The sequence below is a fragment of the Triturus cristatus genome, chromosome 4_2 (genome assembly GCF_964204655.1).
Source record: "Triturus cristatus chromosome 4_2, aTriCri1.1, whole genome shotgun sequence".
NCBI classification, from domain to species: Eukaryota; Metazoa; Chordata; class Amphibia; order Caudata; family Salamandridae; genus Triturus; species Triturus cristatus.
The window spans coordinates 857,081,834-857,109,023 of record NC_140586.1 but is presented as its reverse complement, the minus strand read 5'-3'; the positions used below and the strand labels follow the sequence as shown (position 1 = coordinate 857,109,023).

The 27,190-nt window shown below is 48.6% G+C and overlaps 2 protein-coding genes across 8 annotated transcripts in view; one reads left to right on the top strand and one right to left on the bottom strand.

Annotated features, from left to right (window-relative positions):
• The window catches only part of LOC146835261 (uncharacterized), a 339,148-nt gene extending 331,797 nt beyond the window's left edge, over positions 1-7,351 (top strand). For all 7 annotated transcript variants that reach the window (XM_085602842.1, XM_085602839.1, XM_085602841.1 and 4 more), the window contains exon 12: positions 6,675-7,351. In XM_085602842.1, coding sequence (XP_085458968.1) covers positions 6,675-6,835 — 161 coding nt within the window. In that variant the 3' untranslated portion in view covers positions 6,836-7,351. The remainder of the gene's footprint in view (positions 1-6,674) is intronic.
• Positions 7,310-27,190, bottom strand: part of LOC146835260 (uncharacterized) — a 233,167-nt gene continuing 213,286 nt past the window's right edge. The window contains exon 5 of the mRNA XM_085602843.1: positions 7,310-14,351. Coding sequence (XP_085458969.1) covers positions 14,307-14,351 — 45 coding nt within the window. The 3' untranslated portion in view covers positions 7,310-14,306. The remainder of the gene's footprint in view (positions 14,352-27,190) is intronic.

Below are 27,190 nucleotides of genomic sequence, written 5' to 3'. Positions count from 1 at the left end.
TTCGACTTGAGCTTCTATCCATGCTCTAGGAGGAGCTTATCATTGTATCGGGGGACTTCTCCCTGGGCTCCTGTTCTGGCAATGTGTTTGGGCACTTCTTCTGACTCTTTAGTGGGCTTGGGAATCCGCTACGTCTGGGGGAAATAAAATGCTGATTTCCCTAGTAGTCAAGGGTCCTTTGCTTCAAGCCCTAATTGTCTAGACTGTGAAAAGAAAGAAAGGACTCTTCGCTGGCTATATTGTGGAGGTGGCCATCTTTGAAAGGTCGCGCTGCAATAAAGCACTTTTAGTCTCCATTCAGTCTGGGATGTGAAAGAAAGGTTGGACTATACCCCTGGCCCACCTGAGATGTGGCCTGCTTGGAATCTGCCTGGCTGCACTAAGGTTCTATGCTCCTGCTGGGGTTATCTTATCAACTAGCACAGCAGTGAGGACATGTGGAGACAATCCTTTCATTCTCAGCCTATTTGTTTGAAATAGCATTAACAGCTCAGGCCTCAAGAGAAGTCCTCGTTTAGCGTCCAAAGCAACCGAGTTGGATACTAGAGGTCACCCCCCCCCTTTATCCTATTAAGGCGTCCATCTCTCCCCATGGCAGCTATAACGCAGAAATACTCTCCTTCTCGGGAGGCAAGCAGACACTGACTCCGGCCTCAAGCTGCTCCATTGCACAACAAACACCACCTCCCCTCGAGAGAAGGCTGTTTCTAACTCCAAGGTCAGAATTCGTTGCCTGACCCCAAGATGGCTGCCACAGTGTTCCCTACCACGTCGTGCTACTCCTCTGAGAAAAAAAAATGCATTTCGACCAGACCTCGATCACATCCCCCATCCGGCCTACCCTTCAGAATACTGAATCTGTGAACCTACCTCTGACCGTGGAGACCTAGCTTTTTGACCGATGCCCGGTAGAACTACTTGATAGCTATAGAGGAGATGGGCTGTGGACCACCTCTTCGGCCGTCACCTACCCAGCCGGACATTGGACAGACCTTACTTTGTCTCTCCGTCGTACTCTCCCTCCTACCCCTTTACTCCACCCACTTTCTCCTTCATGCTCCATTTATCCCTCCTCTTTACTCTCTAATTGTTTTCTCACTTCGACCAGACCTCGATCACATCCCCCATCCGGCCTACCCTTCAGGATACCGAATCTGTGAACCTACCTCTGACCGTGGAGACCTAGCCGCTTGACCGATGCCCGGTAGAGCTACCTGATAGCTATAGAGGTGATGGGCTGTGGACTTCCCCCTCGGCCATTACCTACCCAGCCGGACTTTGGGCAGACTCTCCATCCATCCCATCTCCATCCTTTCTCCCTCCTACACCTTTAACCCACCCCCTTTCCCTTTTAAGCTCCATTTATTTAGTCTTCTGACGCTCTTGAAATGTTTTCTTATAACTGATGTAATTTTGTGGAACCTTATGTAAAGTGCTCTGATACCTCCGGGTCTAGCCAGCGCTATACAAAACTCAAATAAATAAAAAAATTATCTTCGTTGTATTTCAGCTGTGCGGAGGCAAGCCATTTAAAAACAGAGGACAAACAGAGCTTTGCAGAAGCGACTGAGTCCGTGTTTTTATACCATGTAAATAGAAGCTGGGTATCATCAGCGCAGGCAATAATCTTCGCCCCCAGTTCTTCTGCCAGGTACACCAACGGTGAAACGTAAATGTTAAAAAGGAGGGGGCTAATAGAGGACTCCTGGGGGACCCCTGTGGTCACTGGCTGGGGAGCAGAAGAAGAAGGTGGAAGCCAGACCTGCTGGACCCGTCCATCCAGGAAGCACCTGATCCAGCCCCGGGCCGTGCCAGAGACCCCTATCTCGGTAAGGCGCATGATGAGTCGTGAGTGCGGGACCGTGTCAAATGCCGCCGATAGGTCAGGCAAAATCAATGCCACCCTGCCACCGGCATCCAAACACTCTCTGATGGCTTCCAAAACCTCCAGCAAGGCTGAATCGGTACAGTGGGAGGCCCTAAACCCTGACTGAGCCAGGTGCAGAAGGCCTCCACTTTCCACAAACTCAGTGAGTTGTTTAGTCACCACCTTCTCACAAACCTCCGCTAAACTAGGCAGTAGGTAGATGGGGCGATAATTTCGTGGGCTGAGGGGGTCTAAAGAAGGCTTTTTTAGGAGGGGAAGAATCTTTGCCTGCTTCCAGACCTCCGGAACACAAGCTTTCTGCAGGGACAGATTAATGATCCCGTTCACTTCAACATTGATGGTCTCAGCAGCAGCAGCCAGTAGTCTGGCTAAGCAAGGGTTCACGGGAGAGCCAGATTTTAGGCCCTTTAAGATTGAGAGATTCCGACAGATCCAGGGGACTGAAGGCCTGGAGAGAGTAAGTGAGGAGAACCGATGAAGTAGCCGGAAAAAAACCTAAAGGCACTATCCACAGGAGGCACAAGACGCCTGTATGGTACGGATCTTATCTCTGGAAAAGCAGGAAAGATGGAGACGGATTTAATTGAGCAGTCGGGAATGGAAAGCTCTGGACTATTGCAAAGATTTCCTTGCAGTTATTATTAGCAGAGTCAATTCGTGCTGAATAGAAGCACCTTTTGGCCTGGATTATGGCCTCATAGTAGATTTTTTGTTTATGCCTAAATTGCCGCTTGGCTGCTAGACAGCAGTTGTTGCGGCACCACCTTTGCTCCAGTACTTTACATTCATGTTTAAGCACTTTAAGTTCCGAGGTGAACCAGGGTTTAGACAGATTCCCTAGAAAACCTGAGGGAAATGGCGGAGCTAACGTATCCACGGCCTTAGACACCCAGTCTGTAAATCCAGCAAGTCCTCCCTCAAGATCACCCAGGAGGGCAGGTCTGGAAGCATCCAAGACCCGATTGAACGCAAGCGGATCAGTTTTGCTGAATGCTGCTTTGTGGTGGCTATGAGCAGGGGGGTCAGCATTGGTGATTGCCCATGAAAAATAGGTTAAGAAATGGTCCGACCAGGGGACCGGACACGGATCTTCTACCGTGATGGTGAAATTAGTGCATATAGGATCCAGAATGTGTCCCGCTTGGTGGGTGGGACTGCTTATCCACTAGGAGAGTTGGGCCAGATGAAGAATATTCAAAAGTCGGATGATTCCCTGGCCTCTGCCTGGTCAAGATGAATGTTAAGATCTCCAAAAACTATATAGTTGGAGAATCGGCAAAGCCAGAGGGACAACAACGTCACCAAATAACTGAAGAAAGGGCCCCGTGGGGCCAGGTCTATAAATCGGAGAACCCCCCCCCCCCAGGGTAAAATGGGCAGAGAAGCGAATGCTGAAATCAAGTCCCCCCCCCACCCCCATGGAGAGACAACCCCTCTTCGACAATCCCATCTGTCTTTATAAATAATAGCCACTCTGCCCCCTCTTCCATCTGGGCGATCTGCTTTGGAGATCTTGTAACCCTCGGGCGTGGCTAAGGTGACAATAGGATCGGACATGGAACCAAGCCATGTCTCTGTAATGAATAGAAGGTCCAGCAGTCTATCGACAAGGAGGTCGAACACATCCAAGTGGTGCTTCCTGAGGGAGCGGGCATTAATCAATGCAGCCAAAATGGGGGAGGCCCTCATAGGCTCTTCAGTGAGGTGTTAATAAGACCAGAGTTGAGTGACCCACCAACCAACTTAAAACCACATGTCCCACAGGTGTGATCATTACATATAGAGAAATCACAAATACCTTGATGGGAGCAGGGGTGTAGGCGGAGATTTAACAAAAAGTCACTGCAACCTGCCCTAACAACCGGGGGCCCGGCGAGCAGCGTGGCTGACACTGGCCACTTCCGGGACGTTGACAGGCACAGACGGGCTTGCCATAGGCGCGCCTTTGGCACGACCGCACAGCGCGAATTTTTATGGACCCGGCAGCCACAAAAACTAGAGCGCGCACTGCCCCAAGATGGCGGCACTCAGTGGCGTGCAGGAGAACCAGGAAGAAATTCCCACCCAATCACCTCAAGTTCAATCCTAGTAGAACAGGCCAAGTAAAACAAATGCTGGTTTGTGTTCTATATTTAAAAAATAGACCAATACGCATTTTCTATTCAGTTAAAAGCAAGAAAAAATCAAGTGGCAGAGATGTGCAAAATCGCAGGAATCTAGAGATTACAAGAGCGTAGTGCAACAAACCCCTCAAGCCTGTAGGCATCCCTAGTGTATCCTCTTACCACCTACTGGTGTAAGAGTATTGTTGCCTTCGTTATCATGGGGCGGGATACGGGGATGCGACATTAGAACCGCCTATAGATTGCTGCCTGTGAAACGCCATGTATTTGGGATTGTCCGTGCTCTTCTTTTTCTTCTCCTGTATCTCGTTAACCTGTCAAACAGATGTTCTTAATTGAAGAGGAGATGGTGTTGTACCTCTGGCTTGAAGCCTGAAACGGGGAGCCAGGCATGGAGTCTAGTGACAGTGCTTGTGTAGACTTCCAGGAAAGCCATGTCCACAGCATCAAGGGGCAGCAGGTGGTGGCGTTGATAATAGTTTACCTTCAGAAACTATTTCCTTACCCCTTTTCCTGAACTCCTTGGGGAGATACTTAACTCCTGTATCTCGTCACACTGTGCTCAGTCATAGTAGAAGAGGAGGCCCATGGAGTTGGTGGCAGCGTCAATCTTTTTGCTGTTCTTGATGGGCAGGGGTGCGTCACCCTTGGCTTGGGTGGAAGCTCGCTTGTGCACCATATGAACTACTAAGGCATCTGGTGGGATAGGATTCCCAATGTAGGCTGAGTCATTGGGAGAGGGATTATATTTTTTTCTGTCATAGCTGTTACCACCCTAGTTTTTACTGTGTCTTTTAAGGTGTCCGGGGCTGATTTTAGCATGCCTTTTAGTATAGGCAGAAACAGTGTTCATTCGGACAAGGATGGTTTTTGTACAATGAAATAGCCTTTCTTGTGGAGGCCATTCAAATCCACAGTGTGGATAGTGGTTGCCCACTGGATCACCTTGTGGTAGGCCTTGGTGCCATCTAGGGGACAGGCCCTAATAGTGTAGTGGTCCAGACCGGGGTCTCCTGGGCTGTCAGTGTCATAGTTCCACGGGTTGTCTGAGTCCTGGGTCAAAAGGTGCGTCTTAAGGGGAGCCTGTGTTACCTCGAGCCTGATGAGGAATGTGGAGATTCCTCTGATGAATGTAGAGGCAGTGGACTTTGTGGTAGAGTAAGAGGTGAAGGAGGTGGTGGTGATGGAGCATAGAGGAGAGAGATTGTGTCTCAGTTTCTGTCCTTTTTATGCTTGGGGCCACAGGGGGCTCAAAAACAAGTTCATACTCAAATGTCAATCTCCTCTTTTGAGGCAGAGTACTCGTAGATTTCGGTGGCTTGCTCCATCTTCCCAGTGTAGTGATTTATAGTCTCTGTTGCTGTGCTTTCAATTCCTCCTGTAGTCTTAGGATCAGCTACTATGGGGGTCTTTAAGGTCTATCGTGGCTTTGGAGCCAAGGATGGTTTTGACGACTGGGTTGAAGGGGCCTTCGGATTTGAGTTGAGGCTTATGAAGGATCTTTGCCTAGGACAGTCGATGCCCATGGGAGGGGGCTTTGTCAGTTCCGAGGTCTTTGGTTACTGCCGACCGGAGCTCAGAGACAGCGGTGACATCGAAGGCAGCAATGGCTTTTCACCTGACCTACTTAAGAGTGGCTCGCTGCCTCTTTGTGAAGCCTCTTTTGCGGCTTAGTGCGTTTATCAGCAGAGCAATACTTACAACCCTGGCAGAGGGCTTAGTTTGGGGGCTGGTGCTCACAAGAGTCGAGTCACTCTCCCCTTCTTCCTTCAAGTTTGAGTTGCTGCAAAAGACTGCCTCAGAACTGGGGGACGGTGGGTGGACCATAATGCCTGAAGGATGGCTTGCTATCCGAAGATGTCAGGCACATCATTGGAATATTGCCGTTGCATCTTCTGATGCGCCCAGCACCTCCCCTGTCGGTATCAGGGAGTCTCTTTCAACCGAAACGTACGACAACCTTCACATGCGATGTACTCGGAGTGGAAGAGGATACAGAACTCATGGTCATAGAGCCACCGGTACTTCGAGTGGCATTGAGGACAGTAGCATCAAAGCGTAGTGCAGAATTACCGAAATTACTCTGGTGTAATCAAAATTCTGCTGAGACGTACTAAGAAAATCTGTTCCAATGTGTTTATTTGGCCTGTGGCATATCCTGAATGGGAAACCAGAGGTATTTCATGTTATTCTCATTGTGGGTTTGAGAGCTCATGGGGCAGACTGTATGTGGAGCCTGGCAGGTGTAAGGAGCGTCTGGTGTGGAAAGAGAGAATTGGGAGAGCATGAGGGAGGCCATATGCTTGGGTGAAGTCATCCATGCTCACATTCCTGGAAGTGGTGACAGGACAGGTAGCAGATCCGTTCTGTTGCTGCAGGTGAAGGGGAGTGTGGAGATGACAGTGTTTGTATTCTACTGGAGATCTATGAAGACAATGGCAGCTCTCACCACTATTGATCATCAGGGGTCAAGTTGCTTGTACCAGTCTATAGAAAGTGATTCAGGATTGACCGTACATTCCATATTTATGATATATTAACAAAGATCTAGAAGTAGGGTGCCTAGAAGAAAGCTTTCATGCTTTTTACACTGGTGGTTGAGCCATTCCCCCTAACGCCCCGCTAACTGCATGTGTAGTAATTTACATACATTGTCTTTGTAGGTGTTCAAGTGACATCCAGAACCAGCTCAGACCTGGAAAAGGAACCCCGACCAGAGCTCGACAGTGATCTGGATGATTACGACTTAGACGGAGGAGACTTCAGCAATGATCTGGAAAGACTTTCTGATGGTGCACCTGAACTCAACTTCAGCGACCTTTAACCCCAGAGATGGGAATCACAAAGCAGTGTTGTCAGAACAGGTGTTCCTGGTGTGCACTCTCTGTACTTTCTTTAGCATTGTTTGCAAGCCTTTGATGAGTCCTCTGGAAATATTCACTATCCAGGAAGCTGAACTTTGGCGCTCCCGGGATGCTGTGTTCTGGCAGTCAGGACTTCATTTGTTTCTGGAAGCGACGGAATGAGGTCCAAAGTAGTGGATACGATTGATTTAGGTATTTCCATCGATCACTGTTTGGCTGTCTAAGCAAATCTCATGTTGGTTAACACAACAGACCTTCATCGTATTTTGTAGGCCTGTGATTCCTACTTTGGAAAGGTGTTGGATATGACAAGGAATGACCAGTAGTACATGACAAACTTGAGACAGTACTTATTCACAATCCAACCTCACCATCATGATGTACCATATTACATTGATGTCATCAGGCTAAAAAAAAATACAGCACAATCAACATGGAGGGGGAAAATAAAGCTTTATTTCCAACATGTAAGAAAAGTAGCCAAAGTCATTTGAAATATCAATGCTATGAACCCTACTTGAATTTACATCTCTGAAGGATGAATGACAAACACCCTGTAGAAGGTAAAATACTTAGTGCAAACAGCCTCTCTTGGACAAAAAGGAAAAATGTCACAATAACAGGGAGGCACTGTCCTCCACTCAATAAACTATACACAAAAGGTTAAAGCTTTTTTTATGTAAAACAAAAAAATGCTATTGTATAAAAACATTTAAACTTGTTTTGAATGCAACTATTCCTGTGCATGAACCTAAAGTTTGAACAAAAGAATTTTAAAATATTTTATTCTAACAAAACTTTGGCTGTGGAGCTCCAGATAAGGTGTGCAGTGCTGGACTGGAAACCAAACTCAGCCCTGGCAAAAATAATCAAACCAGCCACATAATGCTAGAGGCAGTGATAATGGGACCATAGGGGCGTGGGTAGGTCTTGGCAGCCCATCACGCAGTGACAGCAGCTCCCCAGCCTACTGGAGAAATGCAAGAGTGGCAGAAAGGCCTGTTCAGCCCTGAAAGTGAGTACACGGTCATTTTACACAGGACGTACGCCCAAATGATCTTTTCTTTGATCATCATTTATCCTGTTATATTTGTCCTTGCTTTGTGTGTGCATTAATAACACAGTGTCCTTAATTTGAATACCTTATTCTTGTTTTTTTCTCCAGTTACAGTGCACATTGAAGGTACTGGGGTATGATGGTCGTACTACCCTGCACTTGAGCAGCAGAGACCCATGCATCAAAAAGGGTCCATTTTACCTGAGGAATCATACTCTGAGCAACAGAGGTATTGTCACATGCCTCGGTCACCTTATCTTCCCCTAGAATGTGTGGCTCAACATGCGACTGTGGAGCAAGAACCCTACTTTCACCGTTACTCCTGAAAACCAGGCATGGTCCCTGATCACTCTTGCCAAGGTATGGCCAAAGCCTCCATGAAATGTGGTAGACACCAAACTTGTCCCTTTGCAAATCCTTTGCAGCAGCTAGGCCACCTCTGCCAGAATAGGTCCACTACACCTGTTGCCAGATTCCCAGGCCACACAAGCTAGCCTGACCTCAATTCAGACTGTGGATGGGCCTAGCATCCACCCACCAAAGTGTGTACTCTTAGAATGCATTTATTACAACATTTGCTTCTATAGAAAACCTTCTAGGTGTTCCTGCGAAAAAGGTGCATTAGTACAATTCCAACACACAAATCGAATACAAACAGCACGTCTCAGGTACTCTGTCTGAGACAATGGGAAAGAGGAGCACTATACCTAAACTACACCACGTTTCTACTTGCCGGTTAAGAAGGAAACAAGCAAAGTGAACTGTGTAAGGGTCAAAAATGCAAAACTACCATTAAATTTAAAAAAAACTTATATGTGCAGTGCAGGCTTGAGGAGTGCTAATTATATACAGTTCAGATTGCTTTCATTTTATTTTTTAGAAAAATGAAATAAAGTTGAGATATGGGTTGCCCTTCTTTTTTATGAATTATTAGGTCTATGAATTGTTTCACATCTTAAGTGCATATTTAAGAAAAATAGACCAGAAGAAGCCCTATACATTTTTACTCTATTGAAATTAATTTCTCTTTTTAAAATTTTTTGTTGAGGTCCTGCCTGGGAGTCGTGTTTTTGTTGTTTATTGCACAACAGGTTGAGATCAGCGTTTACTCCCCCTTCTCCACCCCCTCTCCCCCATATGATCTGCATCAGCAGTCCTTACCCTGTGGTTCGCGGTCTTCAGAGGGTTTGTGTCTATTTTGAAAACTAGTAATCTGCAAATAATATTTAAAGTACATATATATGTACATACATATATATACATAAAAAGCAAAATGAAAAACTTTAAGAATGCTCAGCAAATATGAACGAATTTGAAATTGGAGGCTTGAAATTAAGGGGCATATTTACGACATTGTCACGCAGCACAGCAAGTCACCTTGCTGCGTGACAGGGAGAGGGCAGGAATGTGTCGTAATTAAAACAGCACAGCGCATTCCTGCCTTTTCCCCTGCGGTGCTGCCCTTTTGCTGCCTTATCGCCAACACACAAACCCTTGCACCATGGTACAAGGGTTCCTGCGTTGTAAGATGGATAATTTGTGTACAAGAAGGGGCACCTTCCTGAACAAACACAATAGCCTGAGGCATTTTCCTCTTTTTTGTGTGTGTTGCAGAATGCAGCACACATAGCATGAAGGAAAAACACGAGGTGAAATGAACATATTTCTCTTTGTTACGCCTCACCTGAGGAGGTGTAGTTTTTTTGGTGCATTCCAATGTCTACTGATTCTGGTATATCTGGGAATGCATCAAAATCCATGGATGTTGCATGGAACACCCATGGAACGCCTCCCTGGCACAGAGTAAGGCAACGGAGCTTCCTTAATCTCTTTTTTTAAATTGCGTTGCTCTTGCACAACGTTGCGTGGTGCTAGAGGGGTGCAACGGGGCTCGTAAATAGGCCCCCTTGTTGGAATCCTTAGCTGAATTCATGGCAGCAGGGCAAGTACAGCACACAGTAGCATAGCTGACTGGGGCCTCAACGGAAGCACTAGTGTATGTCAACAAAGAGAGGATGCATTAAAATCAAAGAAAGACTGCACGATATACAATTCCCAAGCAGATCACTTTGGTGTTTAAAAATCTAGATTTTGAATAGCTCCAGCCTTTCCATTAAACGTTTGAGCTTTTGTACATTGTTGTGTTTGTGAATTATATAAAATATTTATCAAAAGGTTAAGAACTTCTGGTGTTCATTAATGCATAATTTGGACATGTTCTAATCTTAAGAAAAAGGCTCCTCGTGGAAGAGTGGGAACATTTCATGTGCTTGCGTCAAGTTGTCAGCAGATTATAGTGAACCAGAAAGGACAGTAGATGATTTTGGCATTATAAGGGGTTTGTCACAGAGTCTTCTAGTGAGAGCACTCAGACTAGGATCTGAAAGTACAGACCTGGTGCATGTGTGCCTTAAAGCTGATCTGTCCCAGTCTAGAAACCGGAGGGTGGAAGCTAAGCAGGTTCTGATTTGGATCTTCACGAGAGCTTAGGTTTCCCGTCCCTCACACTACTTAATGCAATGCAGCACTGCAGTGCACCATAAAGAAAATAGTGCTGTACCAGACTTAGTAAATTGCCTGCCTGTGGCTTCATCAGTGGCACTAGTGCGAAATCTGGGTGTTCTACTCAGCTGACGCTAGGGGGCAAAGGTGAGCCAGCAGTGTCTATCCAGAGATTTGTACATCTTCCTGTCCAAATGCCTATGAGTAGACAACAGCACAAGGATCAGACGGGTAAGATGAGGTGTTAGGGTAAATAACACACAGGTTTTCCAGGCGATATGCTGCTTGATCCCTTTCTTGCACTTGGGTTAGGGTTTGAGGCAAGCCTTTACTTTAGTGGGCCTGGCCTGCTCCAAATACGTACCCTTGCATACATGGACAAGGATATGGCACAAAAAGGGTAGGATTCTGCGCAAGGATCAACTTTCAGGGCAAAATGGGCTCTGCTCAGAAAAGTTGACCCTTCCAACGGATATTATTTGAGCCGCTTTGCATCACAAAAGTGCACACCTTTAGTAAATCAAGATCTACATCTTCGTGGCAGAAGTTATGTAGGCCATATTCTTGGCCCTCTTAAAACCTTTTGGAGTGGAACGTGCGTGGGAAGCACTCTTGTGAAATCACCATGACCAGAATTAAGAAGTCCTTCTATTGACAAACAAGTGCACCCAGTGTTACTTAACCCCTTGGCTGCGGCAGGAATTCCGCCGCAGCGCTGGGGGGGGGGGGGGGGGGGGGGGGGGGGGTTTGGGGGCAGCGCGGTGGGGCTGTGCTCATGACGGAGCCACTCCGTCATGAGTCACGGTTGAGCTGTGCTCATGACGGAGTGGTTCTGTCATGACTCCGCCCACGGCGCTAATCGCCCGCACAGGCGGGGAATTAGCGCCGCGTGGGAGGAGCGGCCGCCAACGGCCGCGGCATGACGGAACCACTCCGTCATGAGCACACGGCACCCGTGGCTCATGACGGAGTGGTTCCGTCATGAGCGGGGAAGGGGTTAATAAAGGAAAAAGATTCCATCCTGTTGGGTTAGCGCCTGGTCTCTTGTGTCTGATGGACTAAGGCACTTCTGAATAACTGAGTCTTATAGATTGGCCCTAAAATCTGCGACATGCCTATACGGGTACCACAAACAAGACCAGTCTTATGCGGAAGTACTACCCAAGGACTGATCTTATGGGCAATGGGTTCTTCTAGGATAAATTTGAACAGTAGCCAAATACTAACACAGGCAAAGAAGTCTCCACTGATGGCAGCTTTTGCCAATGTCTTGATCTTAACACAAGGAACAAGCATTGTAAAGCCAGTAGCTCTGGGATTGATAAGTAACAACAGGTATGCACAAATGTATCGTGCTAGCAATGAGGAGCCAAAAGAGAGCAACAGAGAGAGATGTAAAATAGTCCCTCATGCATAGCAATGCATGCACTCCATTGGAGGCAGAAAGATACAGCCAATAACAAGAGGTAAGCAGCTCTGACTGAAAGTCTGAAGCCAGTGGCCAAAGAGGCTGGTTAAAAAGTCAATGGTTGAAAGGGGTGGACCCAAAGCGTACTGTTTATAGCAGAAGCAGCACCTATGCTGTCAGACACAGACTGAATAAAAGGAGAGGGTCTGTGTCAAACGAGTGAAGTGACAGAATTCATTTCAAGTAAGATGAGATTTTGCAGGCAGCGTACGACGAGAGACTGTGCTTGAGTGGTATGCAAAAACTTTTGATATTCGATTATTTGTTTTTTGAATGAAGGCTGTGGAAATAGTTCATACTCTACAAATTTGATATAAAGTGGATATTTTGGTTGAGATGTAGGGTCAGAGACTAACAGGACCTGTGGATTAGTATATCATTAGTTCAAAACATATGCGATTGCAAATTCCATGGCACCTATGCAGATGGCTCCGTATAATCGTTTTTCCGCTTCAAGTCAAGCTTCGGACCATCAGTGGCACAAAGAGTAAAATGTTGTGCAAATAAAGCAACAAAATATGCATCCGTTCACAACAACCTGTATCCAGCTCACTGATGTAGAATGTTACTCAGCCAATGTGGGAGTGAGAAAATGAAGGCCCTATCCGCCATGAGGAGGGACGTCACGTATGTGGGATCATGGAGCATACTGTATAGTCTAGGTTCTTTGGCTTGGTTGTGACCATTGTATGCAGTCCTTTTCTGACTGTTCTTGTAATCGTGGCCACTTATGTTCATAGGTGCATAATGCACCTCTTCCAACCTACTTGATTACAAATATCCCTGAATTTGTTTTTAAAAGTTTATTTTTTCAGCCTATTGCTTCTGGTGTGTGGTTTTCTGTGTACTAGGGGTAGGTAGAGGTGAAAGTTGTGATCGAACCTGTAAGTTATTCCATCGGATGGTTTTTGGTTAGAATTCTGAAAAATCAGGGCAAAATGGAGTTAGTCCTTCAACTAAAGAAGTTTATTTTTCCCTAACAAGAACCTCTGGCAGGTGTGTGGCATTTACACAAAAAAATGGGTGCCATGTTTATCTTTGACCAAAAAGGTACGGTAACCATTTTTATTCTATCTGCTAACCCATTATCTGCAGATGCTCCCTCCCAATAGCTTTGTCCTAACCGTCAAAGACAGTTGATCAATACTCATAGTGAAGCTGGCTGTCGAAGGTCAGAACTTAAGACCTGCTATGTCCACAACTTGACTAAGTTACTCATTGTCAGACTCTTCCTTTGCAGATTTTACTCCGTTTAGTCATCGGGGGCGGGGGTTATAGAGGGTGGGAGTACGGGGTATATCAAAGAATGTTATCTTAATGTTCATAAACTCCCCGCTCTAAGATGCCGCTTGACGCCGGCTTAAGGGGCTTTCCTCATTAGGTTAATGTTTAGATTTTAAGTAATAAATCATCACATGAAACATTTTGTATTGCCTGAGATGGACAACATGCATGATGATGCTGGGATTACAAGTCAAAACTACTGTAGACTGGACAGGTTTGGGGCTTGTTCCCTCTGCTCAGAAGAGGACTGCCGCAGATGAAGACTGAAGCACGGTGTTTTGGCAGGGTTAAGCAATAGACCCTACTCCACTAATTCTGGGAAATATATGAAGTGCTTCTGTTTGGAGCTGCTTCTGCCACCTCTTCCTTGGTCTATAATCCAAGTGTTTGATGTCTTGGGTTTAGGGCTCGCTTTCTATTTCAAGCTTGGAGTTCGCCACCTTTTGCTCGTTCTCTAATAATTCTAGTGTTGATGTCTTGGTTTAGGGCCGACTTTGTTTTAAGCTGTGATTCCGCCACCTCTTGCTTGCTCTGTAATTCAAGTGTTTGATGTCTTAGGTTTTACAAGTGACCTGAAGCCTGTCTCACCGGGCTCGGACTATAAGACTACTATCTCAACTCCCAGTAAGTTGTTAAACAAGCCAACTCAGTGCAGACGCCCACCAAAGGCAGAATCTAGGTCAGATTACTGGCTTCTTTCACTTTAAATTACCCTTTCCTACAAATAAAAAAAAATCTTCGAGCAATAAGGTGCTCTCTGAACATTTTGATACAGCAACCAAATAAAACACAAAAAAGTTGCTTTGATAAGTCTTAGAACTTGCCTCATTTGATTGTTCAATGATTGTCACAAATTGCACTTTTTATTTTCCCTTTAGCCTACCCCTGTTCCCTTTCACCCACTCAAAACTGAAACATATGAACAGATGCCCCTTGTATGTTTCACATACGCAAGAACGTGAAGAAAAGGCGAGAGTTAGGTCAGCAGTCAGTCAAAGAGGTATTGGCCAATCTCTCTCCAGTTCAAATGGTGCCAGGCGAGGAGGGTGAGTGCAGCGGTCTGTCTTGTGCACAGGGGTCACGGGGCTCCACATGCGACATGATGTTCCAACCGCATTCTCTAGTAACTGTAGAGGGAGAGTGGAGTGTCCTCCATCATATCATCCTATGGGAAAGAGAACATAAAGTTATAGCATTGAAGCCAGCACACTAATCAATAATCAAAGAGCCCGATTCACCAAGGTAAACTTGCACTTGTGTAAGTTTTCTAGGTTTTGGTATTCACAAAGGTAAACTCAGACCAAAAGTCTAACTTAACTAGTAGTATCTTACCTTTGTGAATACCGAAAAGTAGTAAAGTGAGACTTTTCGTCTAACTTTACCTTTGTGAATCGGGCACATAATCAGAGGGTTTGTGTGTGAACAGGGTTCACCAAAATGAGTGGAAGCTTTACTGGTGGAATGGAATTCAACTGCTTTCTGCACGTGAACGTTGTCCCGCTAGAATTACTTTCAATCTGCCTATAATGGTATACTTTGGAAAACCACGTGACCCTCTTGAACTTCAGATAAAGTCTGAGGCCGTGAATGAGCCTAGCAGGAAATCAAAACCAGGGTTGGAAAAGCTGATCGGTCTTGCCTTTGGATCCCATTGGCTTTGCCAGTGCTTTTTGCCAATGCTGTGCACCGTCGGCAACAAACGAAAAAGGTAAAAAATGTGTCGGGACATGACGGGTGCATAGCGAGTACGCTCCATTGCAATATTAATGGCCATATCATTCATGTGCATGCATGTGTAATGATGCATGCAAGTCACCTTGCACGTGCGCACCTGGGCCCATATTTATCAGTGTTGCATTGCCTTTGACGACACAACACTAAAGTCAGATTTCCCAAGCCCTGCCTGGCTTGATACATCTGGAGTACAGCAAATCTCTGCCTTGTGTTACTCTGCCTAAGGGAGGCATTTCATGGGTGGAGTGCAGGTATTCTCATGCATCTACCCATGGATTTTGGGGCGTTCCCAAATGTTACCTCTAGTAGTAGATGTGGGAATGCATCAAAATGCTACGTGTTTTCAATTGCACTATGGTCTGGATTCAGACACATGCCCTCCCCATTCACACTCCCCTCGCTGTGCCTAATTTTGGAGTTTAAGTCAAAATTTAGATGTGTGTAGCGTGCATTGCAGCTGTGTATGTTTATGCACACGTGAACCTTAAGTGCCCTCCATTGTGAATCGCCTGTAATGAACATGTGTACATCTCATCAGTTCCATACAAAAGCCTGACTTGCTCATGGAAAACGCCATGAATTTGTTCCAACACTTTCATTATGTATATTTGACTTTAAAAAGTGAATCAAGCTCCTAACGTCCACCCAACTACTTCTAAGCTCTTGAACAGAGCTCGTGGAAGGTGCAGGAGGCGCTGGAACCACAAACACAAAATAGCTTATATTTCCTACCACGTTTGCTAGAATTGAAGAACGAACATATTTTAAACTTCTTTTAAGTAGCTCTTTTGTGCATGCTGTTATAAGTGCCTATTTTGCACGTAGAAAAGGAAACCACGGCACAAGCAGGAGGTGGTTTCCGTGTACGAGTGGATCTGAATTCTCATATTCCGACCAGGGACATCTTAAGAGATTTTTGGGGCCACTGTTCCGAACACCTTTGAATTTATGATTCAATGTCGGCTCTTTCATGCCTTTTTTTGGCCAGGACACTGACCGTGCAGAGGTACACACCTCCAAATTCTAAATGTGTTTGCATCTAATATTCAGGGATAGGGGCGTGCGTTTTCCATATTGTAACACCGCAGCAGCTTACTAATACAACTACAAATAATCTCTGTGACTGCCTCCCCTTTCTCGTATGTGGATGAAACAAACACAACATTTCTCTGCAAAATGTCTGTAATAGACTCTTGCACATCACCCGTGTTACAAGTAAACGAAAAGAAATAAACAGTATTTAAAATGATGTGTTTAAGATTGAAGTTCATGTGGGCAAGATCTGCAGAACAGAGCTGGCTCCATCAGGGGCCCTCTGAAAGGCTGGGGCCCTGGGCCAGAGCCCGCTTTCCCATGCCTTAAAACATCTGATTCCGATGAATGCTAACCCCGGCGGCCTCTGTCGTAGCTCTCCACCCATGGCAAGCCTGTTATTCCCTGAGGGCGCTGGCAATGTGTCGGCTTCAGCGATGCCACCGCCAGCTGATGTCCAGGAAGGTCCGGGTTGAGGACTGATCCATCAGTAAACGCTAAAACCAGAGGCGATACCAGTGAACACGGTGAGCTCCTGTATCTGCCGCCTTCCTGTCACAAGACGCAAGCAGCGGGAGCATACTGAACCCCTTAGCTTTCAAGTTGCACTGGCTCTCAATTACAGTCGGAGTGGTTGGTAGAGAAGGAGAGCAGTGGAGAGGTGCCAAGCTGTGACCGGGGTTCACAGAACCACTCTCTGGAGTTTCTCTTGGGGTATTATGAGTTCGCTTTCAGTCAAGCGAACAGTGGTGGGAAGACCGCCTGCTTCGAGTCGGCAGAATTAAAGGAATTGGTGTGCCTACTCACACTTTCCTTCCCTTCAGTCTCCCACGTGGATCCCTTCCTCCAGGGCCCCCTTCACAGCAGCATCTTGACCCTGACGAAAACGACTGTTTGCGCCAAAATTGAGGTAAGTCCGTTTTGCAGTATTTACTCATTGGCTGGATTGGGCACATATGGTCCAGACTCTAGCAATGGGAAAGTACTGCTAGTAGATATTTTTTGCACATGTCATGCATACGTGTACATTTAACACTTGTGCAGTCAAAATATATCCACCAGCATAGTCACATGAAAAAATATTCCCTGCCGTCACTGGCCCTGCGGTGACATCGTAATACGGTGGGCGGGAGATACCTGCCACCACGGTATGGCGGTAAAACCACCAAACTCAGAAGCAGGCCCATCGGCACATCTATTAAGCTGATTAGGGGAAGTTTTGTTGGTTTGCCATGTTGAGCATCTCAAGAGATTTCTTGTTCCGACTTACAAATTTATTCCCACTATCCCATATTTCATATTTATGCTCTCGCTCAAAGAAAATATTTATGCATTTACCAGTCATGATGGTGCCTCCCACCACTTCAGACAACCTTGGTTTAAATAAACGTAGTCGCCCATTTGCTATTATTTAATTTAACGTGTCGCAGCAAGAGAATGCATGAAAGGAAAGAGCAGAAATGCTCCATATTTACAAAGATAAAGAGCATTGCTGCTCTCCCCTTACATTGGAGCTACAGAGCCCTCATATGCCACGGAGCATGACACAAGCAGGAGGCCGGCGCCAGCCCCTGCGCAACAGTGTCCTACAGAGCAGCTCAAAAGGCACACAATTTCACCGGCTGCAGTGCCGGGCTGGTAGAAGAAAACATCTACTTCCTTAAAGATTCCCTATTTGGAGGTGCGGAAGGGAAAGCGCCGTGGGAGGTGGAGGCTTCGACTCCTAAGCTCTCCAAGGTAGGGTGTTGATTGAGGAAGTTAAGGTTCCCTGGAGCAGGGCGGTGGCAGAGGCAATCATCCTGTTCACAGGAGCGCCTGTGCTGGGCTTGGACCAGGTCAGTAAGGGCTTCCTTAAAGTGGAGAAGCAGTTCTGAAGCTGACACTCCCAGCTGAAGCGTCTCTATCTTAAGGCTAATATCCAGGACCTCTGCACCCCCCCCCCCCCCCCCTTCCCCACCGTAGCAAAGGACACTCCCACCTCCATAGTCATGGGGGGGTGGGGGGAGGGGAAGCATGCCAGTATCTGGAGAAGGTTCCAGTCAGCTGGCTTCCGCCAAATCCCTACACCAGTCCACATTAGGGTCAAAGGGCTGGTATTCTTCAGGGTCCAGCAGTCCTTCCTAATCCTCCTGAGTTCCAGTCCATAGGAATGGAAGGCATGGTTCCAGACTGCGCCGGTGTCGGGGAACTCCTATCCGGCTCCACGGCAGAGTTGGGGATCAGAATGGGGGTGGTATCGGGAGCATCAGCATCTGGACCAGCGTCAGGGAAGGCTGAGATGGCACGACCAGTGCCGGTCCGGATCCATCCGTGGATTCAAGGGGCCCAACTGGTGCAGGGGCCAGAGCCAACAGTGTGGATCCAGCAGGTACCCCTCCTCACCCTCCAGGGCCTGAAGGCGCGCTTGCAGGCCTCTCAAATATGAGGTGTATGACCTCATAAAACTCTTGAAGTTAAGTGGGGGTTGCACCAGCTCCCGGAAACTCAGGAAAGCGCAAAGCCGACCCAGGAGCTGGCTCTCACCGTGGAGCCATGCCTCGAATGCCAAAGCTCCCTCATCTCGTCAGCCTACGGACGAAATTAAGTTAAAGACCTCTTTGACTTCTTGCTCTTCTTATAATGATACTTACTTGAATGACCCAACGGCTTCGAGTGCGACAAAGGCTTTGGACTCCGAGACCGCTCTTGGGACCTTCCTCTCGACTGGGATCGAGAGCGTTGCTGTGTCACACGTTGAGCTGCCAGGAGCTTAAGGGATAACTCCCACAAGGCCTTTGGGTTCATGACACTGCAATTGGATCAGGTTTTCAGATCGTGGTAGCGCTCAAAGCACCAAGGGCATGCAAGTTGTGGGTCTGTCACTGACATCGGTCGCTGACAGGTGCCGCAGGGCTTGAAGCCAACGTTCCAGAAGGACATCTGACAGGAGTGAAAACCTCAAAAACACTGGACAAAACATTGAAAAAAGATAGTTAACAATTGACTAAGGTGTAGCTCTCTCTGCATCTGCACTGACTGATCTGTAAAGAAAAAGTTGCCTGTGTAGGTGCCAGGCTGGCACTACGCAAAGCTGATTGATGCCACCTACAGGTGCTCAGGGGTACTGCTCATGAAAGTTTTCTGGATCCAGTCTGACGCCTGGGGATAATTCTAAGAAAAGGATTCTGCGGCTAGAAGTCTATCAGATTGGGTTTACTGTAAGGGGCGCCATGCCCAAAACCACGAGAGAAGCGGTGGATTTGTCGCGGTTGATGTGGCTGGTCAGAAAGGCCCAGAGAGCAAGCGTTAACCCTTCTCAAGCTCAAGTAGGTAATTAGCTTTCTCCCCGAACAGGCGAGTCCTTTCAAAGAGCATGTCCATCAAGGAAGATTTGACATTGCCTGAGAACCCACACGATCACAGCCCCATGTGGCGGCGATGGAAATGCTGGTACCTATGGCCTGCCTGATGGTATCCCAGCCACAACGAATAGTAAACTTGTCAGCATCAACAATTTTTGATCGTCTGAAAAATTATAAGGCTAAAGACTTCAGGCACACAAGGGAGGACGTGTTCCACTGAATCCCAAAGGGCATGTGAATATCGTCCCAACAAACAGTTGGCGTTGACCGATTGAGCGGCCAAGCTGGAAAAAGAAAAGATAGGTTTGCTGAACGCTTCGTCTTGCTTATATTCAGACGGAGTGGTGGCAAATGTATTTGGATTAGAGTGGCTGGTGGAAGCTTGCACCACTAGGCTTTCAAGCAAGGGGTGATAAGCAGGGAAAAGATGCCTCAATTTCTCTAATTACTAGGGGACCAGAATAAGGTTTGATCCACGCCCCCAACAATGTATCTCTCGGCACCCGTTAAAGGAAAGGAGGGCCTCACAAGAAGTTTGCCTCGTTGGAGGACCGCAGTCATGACATATGTTTTAACCTCCAAGGTAGGGAAGCTTGAGGTCAAGAACTTTGGCCACCGTTTGCATCGCCATAATGTAGGAAGCGTACTCTTCCGTTGACAGTCCAGGAGAAGAAAAAAAGCCACCCCTGGGACAGCATCGAGACCACTAGCCTCCTGTAAGTCCTCGTAACAATTGTCCTCTTAGTAGGGCTGAAAGACTTATCCCTGGGTCATACGCATTATAAGACCTAGTCCCAAAACAGGAATAGAGAGAATGTTATCTAGGCTGCTGCAAGTAAAGCAATGGAAGCAGTGCTTCGGGTGGTTTCAGATGTCATGTTGTCCAAGGTCACACCGGCGTCAAGTCTGCATCGGGCAGGCAATCTGGGTCACTTCTTCAGGTGGCGAAGCTGGCATCTATGCGCCCAGGGCCAGAGTGGGTTGTGGTAGTAGTATCCCAGGTAGAAGGGCTTTCCGCTCCTTGGGTCCCAAGAAGCACACCAAAGAGTTGGCAGGTATCCATAGAGCCAGAAAATGGTTTTGCAGAACTCTTTGATCTGATGCTGCTTGGCTGAAGGCCCTGGAGACTTAGGTTGTGGCAGAACAAGCTGCGAATCAGCTCAGAAGTTGGCTGACTTCGGGAGCGAGATCACGAAGGGGAGTGCAGCCCAGTGCCTGTTCAGTTGAATGCAAGAGGTACAAGGAGTGGGATCCTGCTACAACTTCTTGTATCTCACCTGAGGACTTGGAGAGCGATGAAGACCTACTTCTGGAGTGATTGCGTGGGCTCCGGGACCGAGAGTGAACTTTGGATGAGGAGGAAGCCTTGGAACTATAGCATTACAGAGTCTTCTTATGTTTGCAAACAAGCCTTGCGTGTCCTGATGGCCTTCGGGTTCATCAACACGCAGTCTCCACAGGTCTTAGTCGTAGCTCGACCCCAAGCACCCCGGATGCATATCGGTCACAGGTATCGGTTTGCAACAGTCCCCACAGAGCTTGAAACCTGTCATTTTAGGGGATGAAAAAGGCGCAGAAAGAAATGAACTGAGGTCAGTGCTCAGAAGTGGCGCCAATATAAGTCTTGCCCATAATTCCTGTAGAGGAACGGCATCAGTGCAGAGCCACAAGACACCAGTGCACAGAGGTACTGCTGAAAAAGTTTCCAGATTCAATATTATGGCTGGCAAGGAATCTGCAACTAGAAGTCTCTATTGAAAATATGGATGGAGAAATATGGATTTTCTAAAGGTTAAAATTGCAAAAAATTGGGGGTAATGTATTTTGGAAATTTGAAAAGCAGCTCCAAGCAAAATCCAGGTTTAGGATACCTGCATTTCAATCACTGATAATTATCCCTGGTCTGTATGGCTTGCCGCGACAAAACACTGAACAAGGCACCGTTTTCTAGATTCTCAACATTTCTGTTCCCAAAAACATAACAGTTATCTTTAGTATTCCTCACACTAGAATATATAGTCTCCAAGGTTCTATGTTCCCTTTGTCTTCTGAGTGTGGGTTTACCAGACATGGGTGAGTAGACACCAGGTAATTATTTTGATGTGGGAGATCTCATAGGGATTTTCTGCAGTTTGGGTATTGGGTCAGCTGGCACTCACAGAAACTTACCAACACAAGACATTTCTGAGAACTGGATGCACAAGGGAATCCACACTTGCGTCTTGCACAAATACCAACATGTTTTATTATACAAAACTCTGCAAGTTTGAAAGTATGGATACAAACTGCACTGCTTCACTTTTTTTGTGACAGAAAATTGCAGAATTTCAGGTGAATGGTAAAAGCCCTACCATCCAGTGTTCCTGTGCTTCTTCCAAAAAGAATAGTGCTCTACGTGTTGTGGGTGGGCCTATTGCTTGGGGAAGGAAATTGCCAAAATTGTGTCCATATAAAGACCACCTTAACTTCACATGGTCACAAATTTGCCTGATTCTGTCAGAGACAGGCCAACCTACACTATTGCTTAATTTGTTGGATTACTAGATGGAGAGTTTTGCTCTTCCCCAATCATTCCCGGAACATTCCTTCACAGTAGTTGGAGGAAATCTATTTTAAATTTTTTTTTTCACCTATGCACGGAGTTCTGGATAAGGAAACTTGGTGGCATCCTTGCAAGCCACACCGCCAAAGACTCCTCCAGGTGTCTAGTGTTCACAAATGTCTTAGGTTGGTATGTTTTAGTAGGTGCCAGATGACCCCATGTCCAGATGTCTGTTTCTGTGCCCCAGGAAAGAGGCTAAGAAAACAAGCATTTACAATGCAATATGTCTCGCAATGACATTATTTTGAGCTATTGGCATTGTAAATGTCATTTTTTCCCCCCTTCGTGAAGCATTAACCAAATGGTGTAATGCAAAATGGCAATATCTCACTTTGTTGTAACTGCGAAATCTATTGCATTGCATTTGTACTAGTGTGAGTTTTGTGAGCTGGGGAAGCTGTCTCCATGAACCTCCATTTTTTAATTATCCCAAAGTCAGTCGCATCACCAGGATGTTAAATCCATTCTAGACCAGCGAACCTCCTGCAAGTCGAAAAGGTACCTTTGGCCTTGAGGGAGAAGGGGGCCTTGAAATGTGGAGCAGAGGGGAGATATGTGTGGGGGAGATCAAAACCTGGAAATCTGGCACTGAGGGGAGATGTGTGTGGGGGAAGGGTGAGGGAGAGGGGGGCTTGAAATGTGGAGCTGAGGGGAGATGTGTGTGAGGGAGATTAAAACCTGGAAATCTGGAACTAGGGGAGATGTCTGTGGGGGGCGTACGTGAGGGGGACGGGTCCTTGAAATCTGGAGCTCAGGAAAGGTGTGTGGGGAGACCAAAACCTGGAAATCTGAAGCCGAGGAAAGGTGTGTGAGGGAGACGGGGGGCCTTGAAATTTGGAGCTGAGGAATGGTGTATGAAGAGACCAAAACCTGGAAATCTGGAGCTGAGTAAAGGTGTGTGGGGAAAGTGTGAGGGAGACGGGGGGCCTTGAAATCTGGAGCTGAGGAGAATTGTATGTGGGTAGACCAAAATCTGGAAACCTGGAGCCGAGGAAAGATGTGTGTGTGTGGGATGCGTGCAGGGCCGGACTGGCCATAGAGGGTACCGGGCGTTTCCCCGGTAGGCCGCTAGGGTGGGGACTGGTTTTGGGCCCCTGGGGGCAGTTTTTGTTACCGGGGTCGGCAATATCTGCCCCCCTGTTACAAAATCGGAAAAAACTGGCCCTCGCAAACTGCTCGGCTGCACTCCCCCCTCACCCTGGGGGGGCTGGCTGAGCAGTCCGGCCCTGGATGCGTGGGGTAGGCTGGGTCCCTGAAACCAAGCACTGAGGAGAAGTGCGTGTGGGGGAGACCAAAATCTGGAAACCTGGAGCCGAGGAGAGATATGTGTGGGGGAGGCGTGGTCCCTGAAACCAAGGACTGAGGGCAAGTGCTTGTGGGGGAGACCAAAATCTGGAAACCTGGAGCCGAGGAGAGATGTGTGTGCATAGGGGAAACAGCGGCCTTTAAATCTGCAGCTGAGGAGAGAAGTGTGTGGGGGTAGAAGATCTTCTGCACATTTATGGATGTTAGAAGTGGATATAACAAGTGCTGTTTGATGTCCTTTTTCCATTATTTTGGGGCTGGTCTAACGTGATATCTCCCGCTTTCCAAAGAAATTCTAACAATGTCCCGCACGTTTCCCCGTGTTTATCTGCAGATTTGGACTCCCTCGAGGACACATTTTTTTTATTTTGTGGCACGCGTGATATTCTCTTTTGCTGCAAAGATCTACTGGAACCAAATCACCGACGGCGCCGACTCAGTAACTCATCATTTCCGAGTGAAAAAATAAGTGCCAGTAACTCGTGCAGGACTGTTGTTCGCATTACAGTGCCAACACACAGTAGGATGGCAGCAGCAGGCGCTGTGTCCATGAGGTTTCAGTTATTAGAACCTGTTACAGGTTCCCTTTTTAATTTTCCCTCAAATAGTGGCGCATACACCCCTAGTAAAAAACTCCAGCTCCTTCTGCTTTGCACTAGCGTGCCTGTCTTTCTGTTGTACTGATAATAAAATATATGTTTTTGAAAATATCACTTGAGAGCGGATTATCTCCAGTGCCCCGGGTGTACTTTGAAGGTACCCACCCTGGCTCCTGTCACCTATGGACGGACCCCTGGAGATGGACTACTCTACAACTACAATGGGAATTATTTTACGAAACAGCGTAAATTCGCTGACTATGCATCACTCAGTATTGGATTCTTAGCGCTGTTCGGCGTCTTCGCTTATATAAATAGTCTGCGCGCCCCTTTCTGTTCCTAGACTGAGGGGTTTGATGGTTCATACTGCGCGAGCAATCTGAAAGAAACACGTTAGTTAGATTCCTCACCTTAGAATATCCCCAGGCGTCAGACTGAATCCGGAAGATTTTTCGTCAGCAATACCCCTTGCGCGTCGCTAGGCGTCGTCTGCTGCTCCACGTCCGTCGTCGGCGTCGTGCGCCGGAATGACGGAGTATTTCGACGCCGCCCTTGCGCGCTGTCGTCAGTTCTTCTTTTTTCCGCGCCAGTAAGCGCCGATCCGGGAGAGCTACCCCTTTAGTCAATTTTTGACTAACTTTTTCGACTCTTTTTGGTCACTTCTCTACTCTGGTGCCGGTAGGATGCCTGGTTTCAAGGCCTGCGACGACTGTCACCGACTGATGTCGGTGACCGATCATCACCGCCGGTGCCTGTACTGCTTGGGCCTTGACCACGACGCGGCGTCGTGCTGCGATTGTATGGCCCTGACCTCGAAAGCTAGGCGGGAGCGGTCCCACAAGCTTCGCCACTCGGCTCCGCGCCGCTCTCGATCCCGGTCCAGGAGGAGGTCCAAGGATCGGTCGCGGAGCCGCACTCGACATAGTCACTCGTCTGGCTCGAAGTCTTCGGGTAAGTCGAGGCACTCCAACAAGTCCAAGAGGCGACACCGCTCTTCGGACTTCCCTCGCCGGTCGCGCGACTCGGCCGAGGGTCCGGTGGTTCCAGCCCCGCGGCTCGCAAGTCCCCATACCCGACGGTCCCTGGGACTGACGCGACGCTGGCGGAGGTCAGTGCCTTCCTCTCGGCCATGAGGAGCCTGGCCCCGCCGTCGACGCCCGCTGGCGCGCCTTCAGGCCCGCGGACTCGACTAGGCGACCTCGCGTGCCGGCGGCTCCGGCCCTGGCGCCGTTGGAGGCTCCGGCCCCAAAGCCGCAGGTCACCGAGGGGCCCGAGCCTGGGCCCCCGTCGACGCCGGTCGACCTCGTTACGCCTCCTCCGCTGGCGCCGACACCGATACCACCCCCGACGCCGGCTCCGGTCGACGTCGATCCCCGGTTCAGCCCCTGTCCGGTGCCGATGCGGCGCGGCCCGACGCCGCATCCGACGCCGCTAGAGACACATATTGTCTATCGACCGGCTCCGATCATTCCTCCTGTTTACCAGGAATCGGATGACGGGGGCGAATGGGAGGGATCTGACGACCCTATGGCCTTTCAGGGCCAACTTGCACAGGACTGGGCAGATGAACTGGGGGAGGCCAGTGGTTTGGATACCTCACCGGACACTGGATTCATCTCTCCTCCGACTGTGGCTTCGGAGGAGGGTGCAGCTTTTTCTGTGGTGCTGCGCAAGGCGGCCGAAGCCCTTGGGCTTGAGCTGCCTGCCGTGGCTGTGAGGACTAACATCCTCACTGAGGTGCTTCAGTCTGCCGCATGCTCCACTGAGCCTCTGCTGCAATTCAAGGAGGCCCTCACTGACGTTCTGCAGGGCACCTGGTCCAAGCCCTCCACAGTCCCTCCTGTGGATACGAACGTTGCCAGGCGCCACTGCCCTGCTCCGGGCGACCCCAGTTTTCTGTCCCAACACCCCACCCCCGAGAGTCTGGTTATCCAGGCCTCTACCTCCCAATCCTCCTTCCCGTCCGCTCTTCCGGACCGGGATTCCAAGAGACTGGAACAGTTTGGTAAGAAGCTGTTCTCCTCGCTCAGTTTGGGCCTGCGGTCTTTGAACACCGCCTGTCTCTTGGACCGTTATTCCCACTCTCTGTGGGATGCGGTGGAGGACGTGCTGCCACTGTGCCCGGAGGAGGCCCGGGCGTGGCTTTCCTCGGCTCTGGCCGATGGGAGAGATGCAGCGCGCCATGCAATCCGATGTGGACTCGACACTACGGACTCGCTGGGTAGGGCGATTTCTACCACGGTGGCGCTTCGACGTCACGCCTGGCTGCGGTCCACGTCCTTTTCAGGGGATGTCCAGAGCACCCTCATGGACATGCCTTTTGATGGCGCTCGCCCTTTTGGTGAGAAAGCGGACAGTGCGCTGGCTCGCTTCAAGGACTCCCGGGCTACGGCCTACGCCCTATCTTGGACCTCCGGAACGTCAATGCCTTCCTCCGGAAGGAACGGTTCAAAATGTTAATTTTGGCTCAGGTTCTAGCTGCCCTCGACCCTGGAGACTGGATGGTAGCGTTGGACTTGCAGGACGCATATTTCCACATCCCCGTCCTGCCGGCCCACCGGCGTTACCTGCGGTTCACGGTGGGTCAGGAGCACTTTCAGTTCACAGTGCTCCCCTTCGGCCTTACCAGTGCCCCTCGGGTGTTCACGAAAGTGATGGCGGTGGTCGCAGCTCATCTGCGCAGATCAGGGGTTCCAGTCTTCCCCTATCTCGACGACTGGTTGTTGAAGGCGGGCTCGCCCCAGGCAGTCATCTCCCACCTCCAGACTACGGCAGATCTCCTGCATTTGCTGGGGTTTTCCATCAACGTGCCGAAGTCACACCTGAGCCCCTCTCAGAAGCTCCTTTTCATCGGAGCGGTTCTCGATTCGGCGCAGTTCCGGGTTCATCCCCCAGAACAGCAGGTCCGGGATATACAGGCCCTGATTCCCATCTTTCGGCCTCTATCCTGGGTTTCGGTCAGGCTACTGTTGCGGCTTCTGGGGCTGATGGCCTCCTGCATCCTACTAGTGCATCACGCCAGGCGGCGCATGCGGGCTCTGCAGTGGGACCTGAAGTTTCAGTGGGCCCAGCATCACGGCAACCTGTCCGACCATGTCTTGATCTCGGAGGGCACTCCACAGCAGTTGCAGTGGTGGCTCACGGACCGCGATTGGGTCACGGGCAAGAGCCTCTCCCTACCCCTACCGGAGCATGTCGTAGTGACGGATGCGTCCCTCCTGGGATGGGGTGGCCATATGGGAGAGGCGGAGATCAGAGGCCTCTGGTCTCCGGCGGAGTCTCGCCTCCACATCAACTTGTTAGAGCTGAGAGCGATCCGACTTGCACTGAAAGCCTTCCTTCCCTCTGTCCGGGGAAGTGTCGTGCAGGTGTTCATGGACAACACCACCGC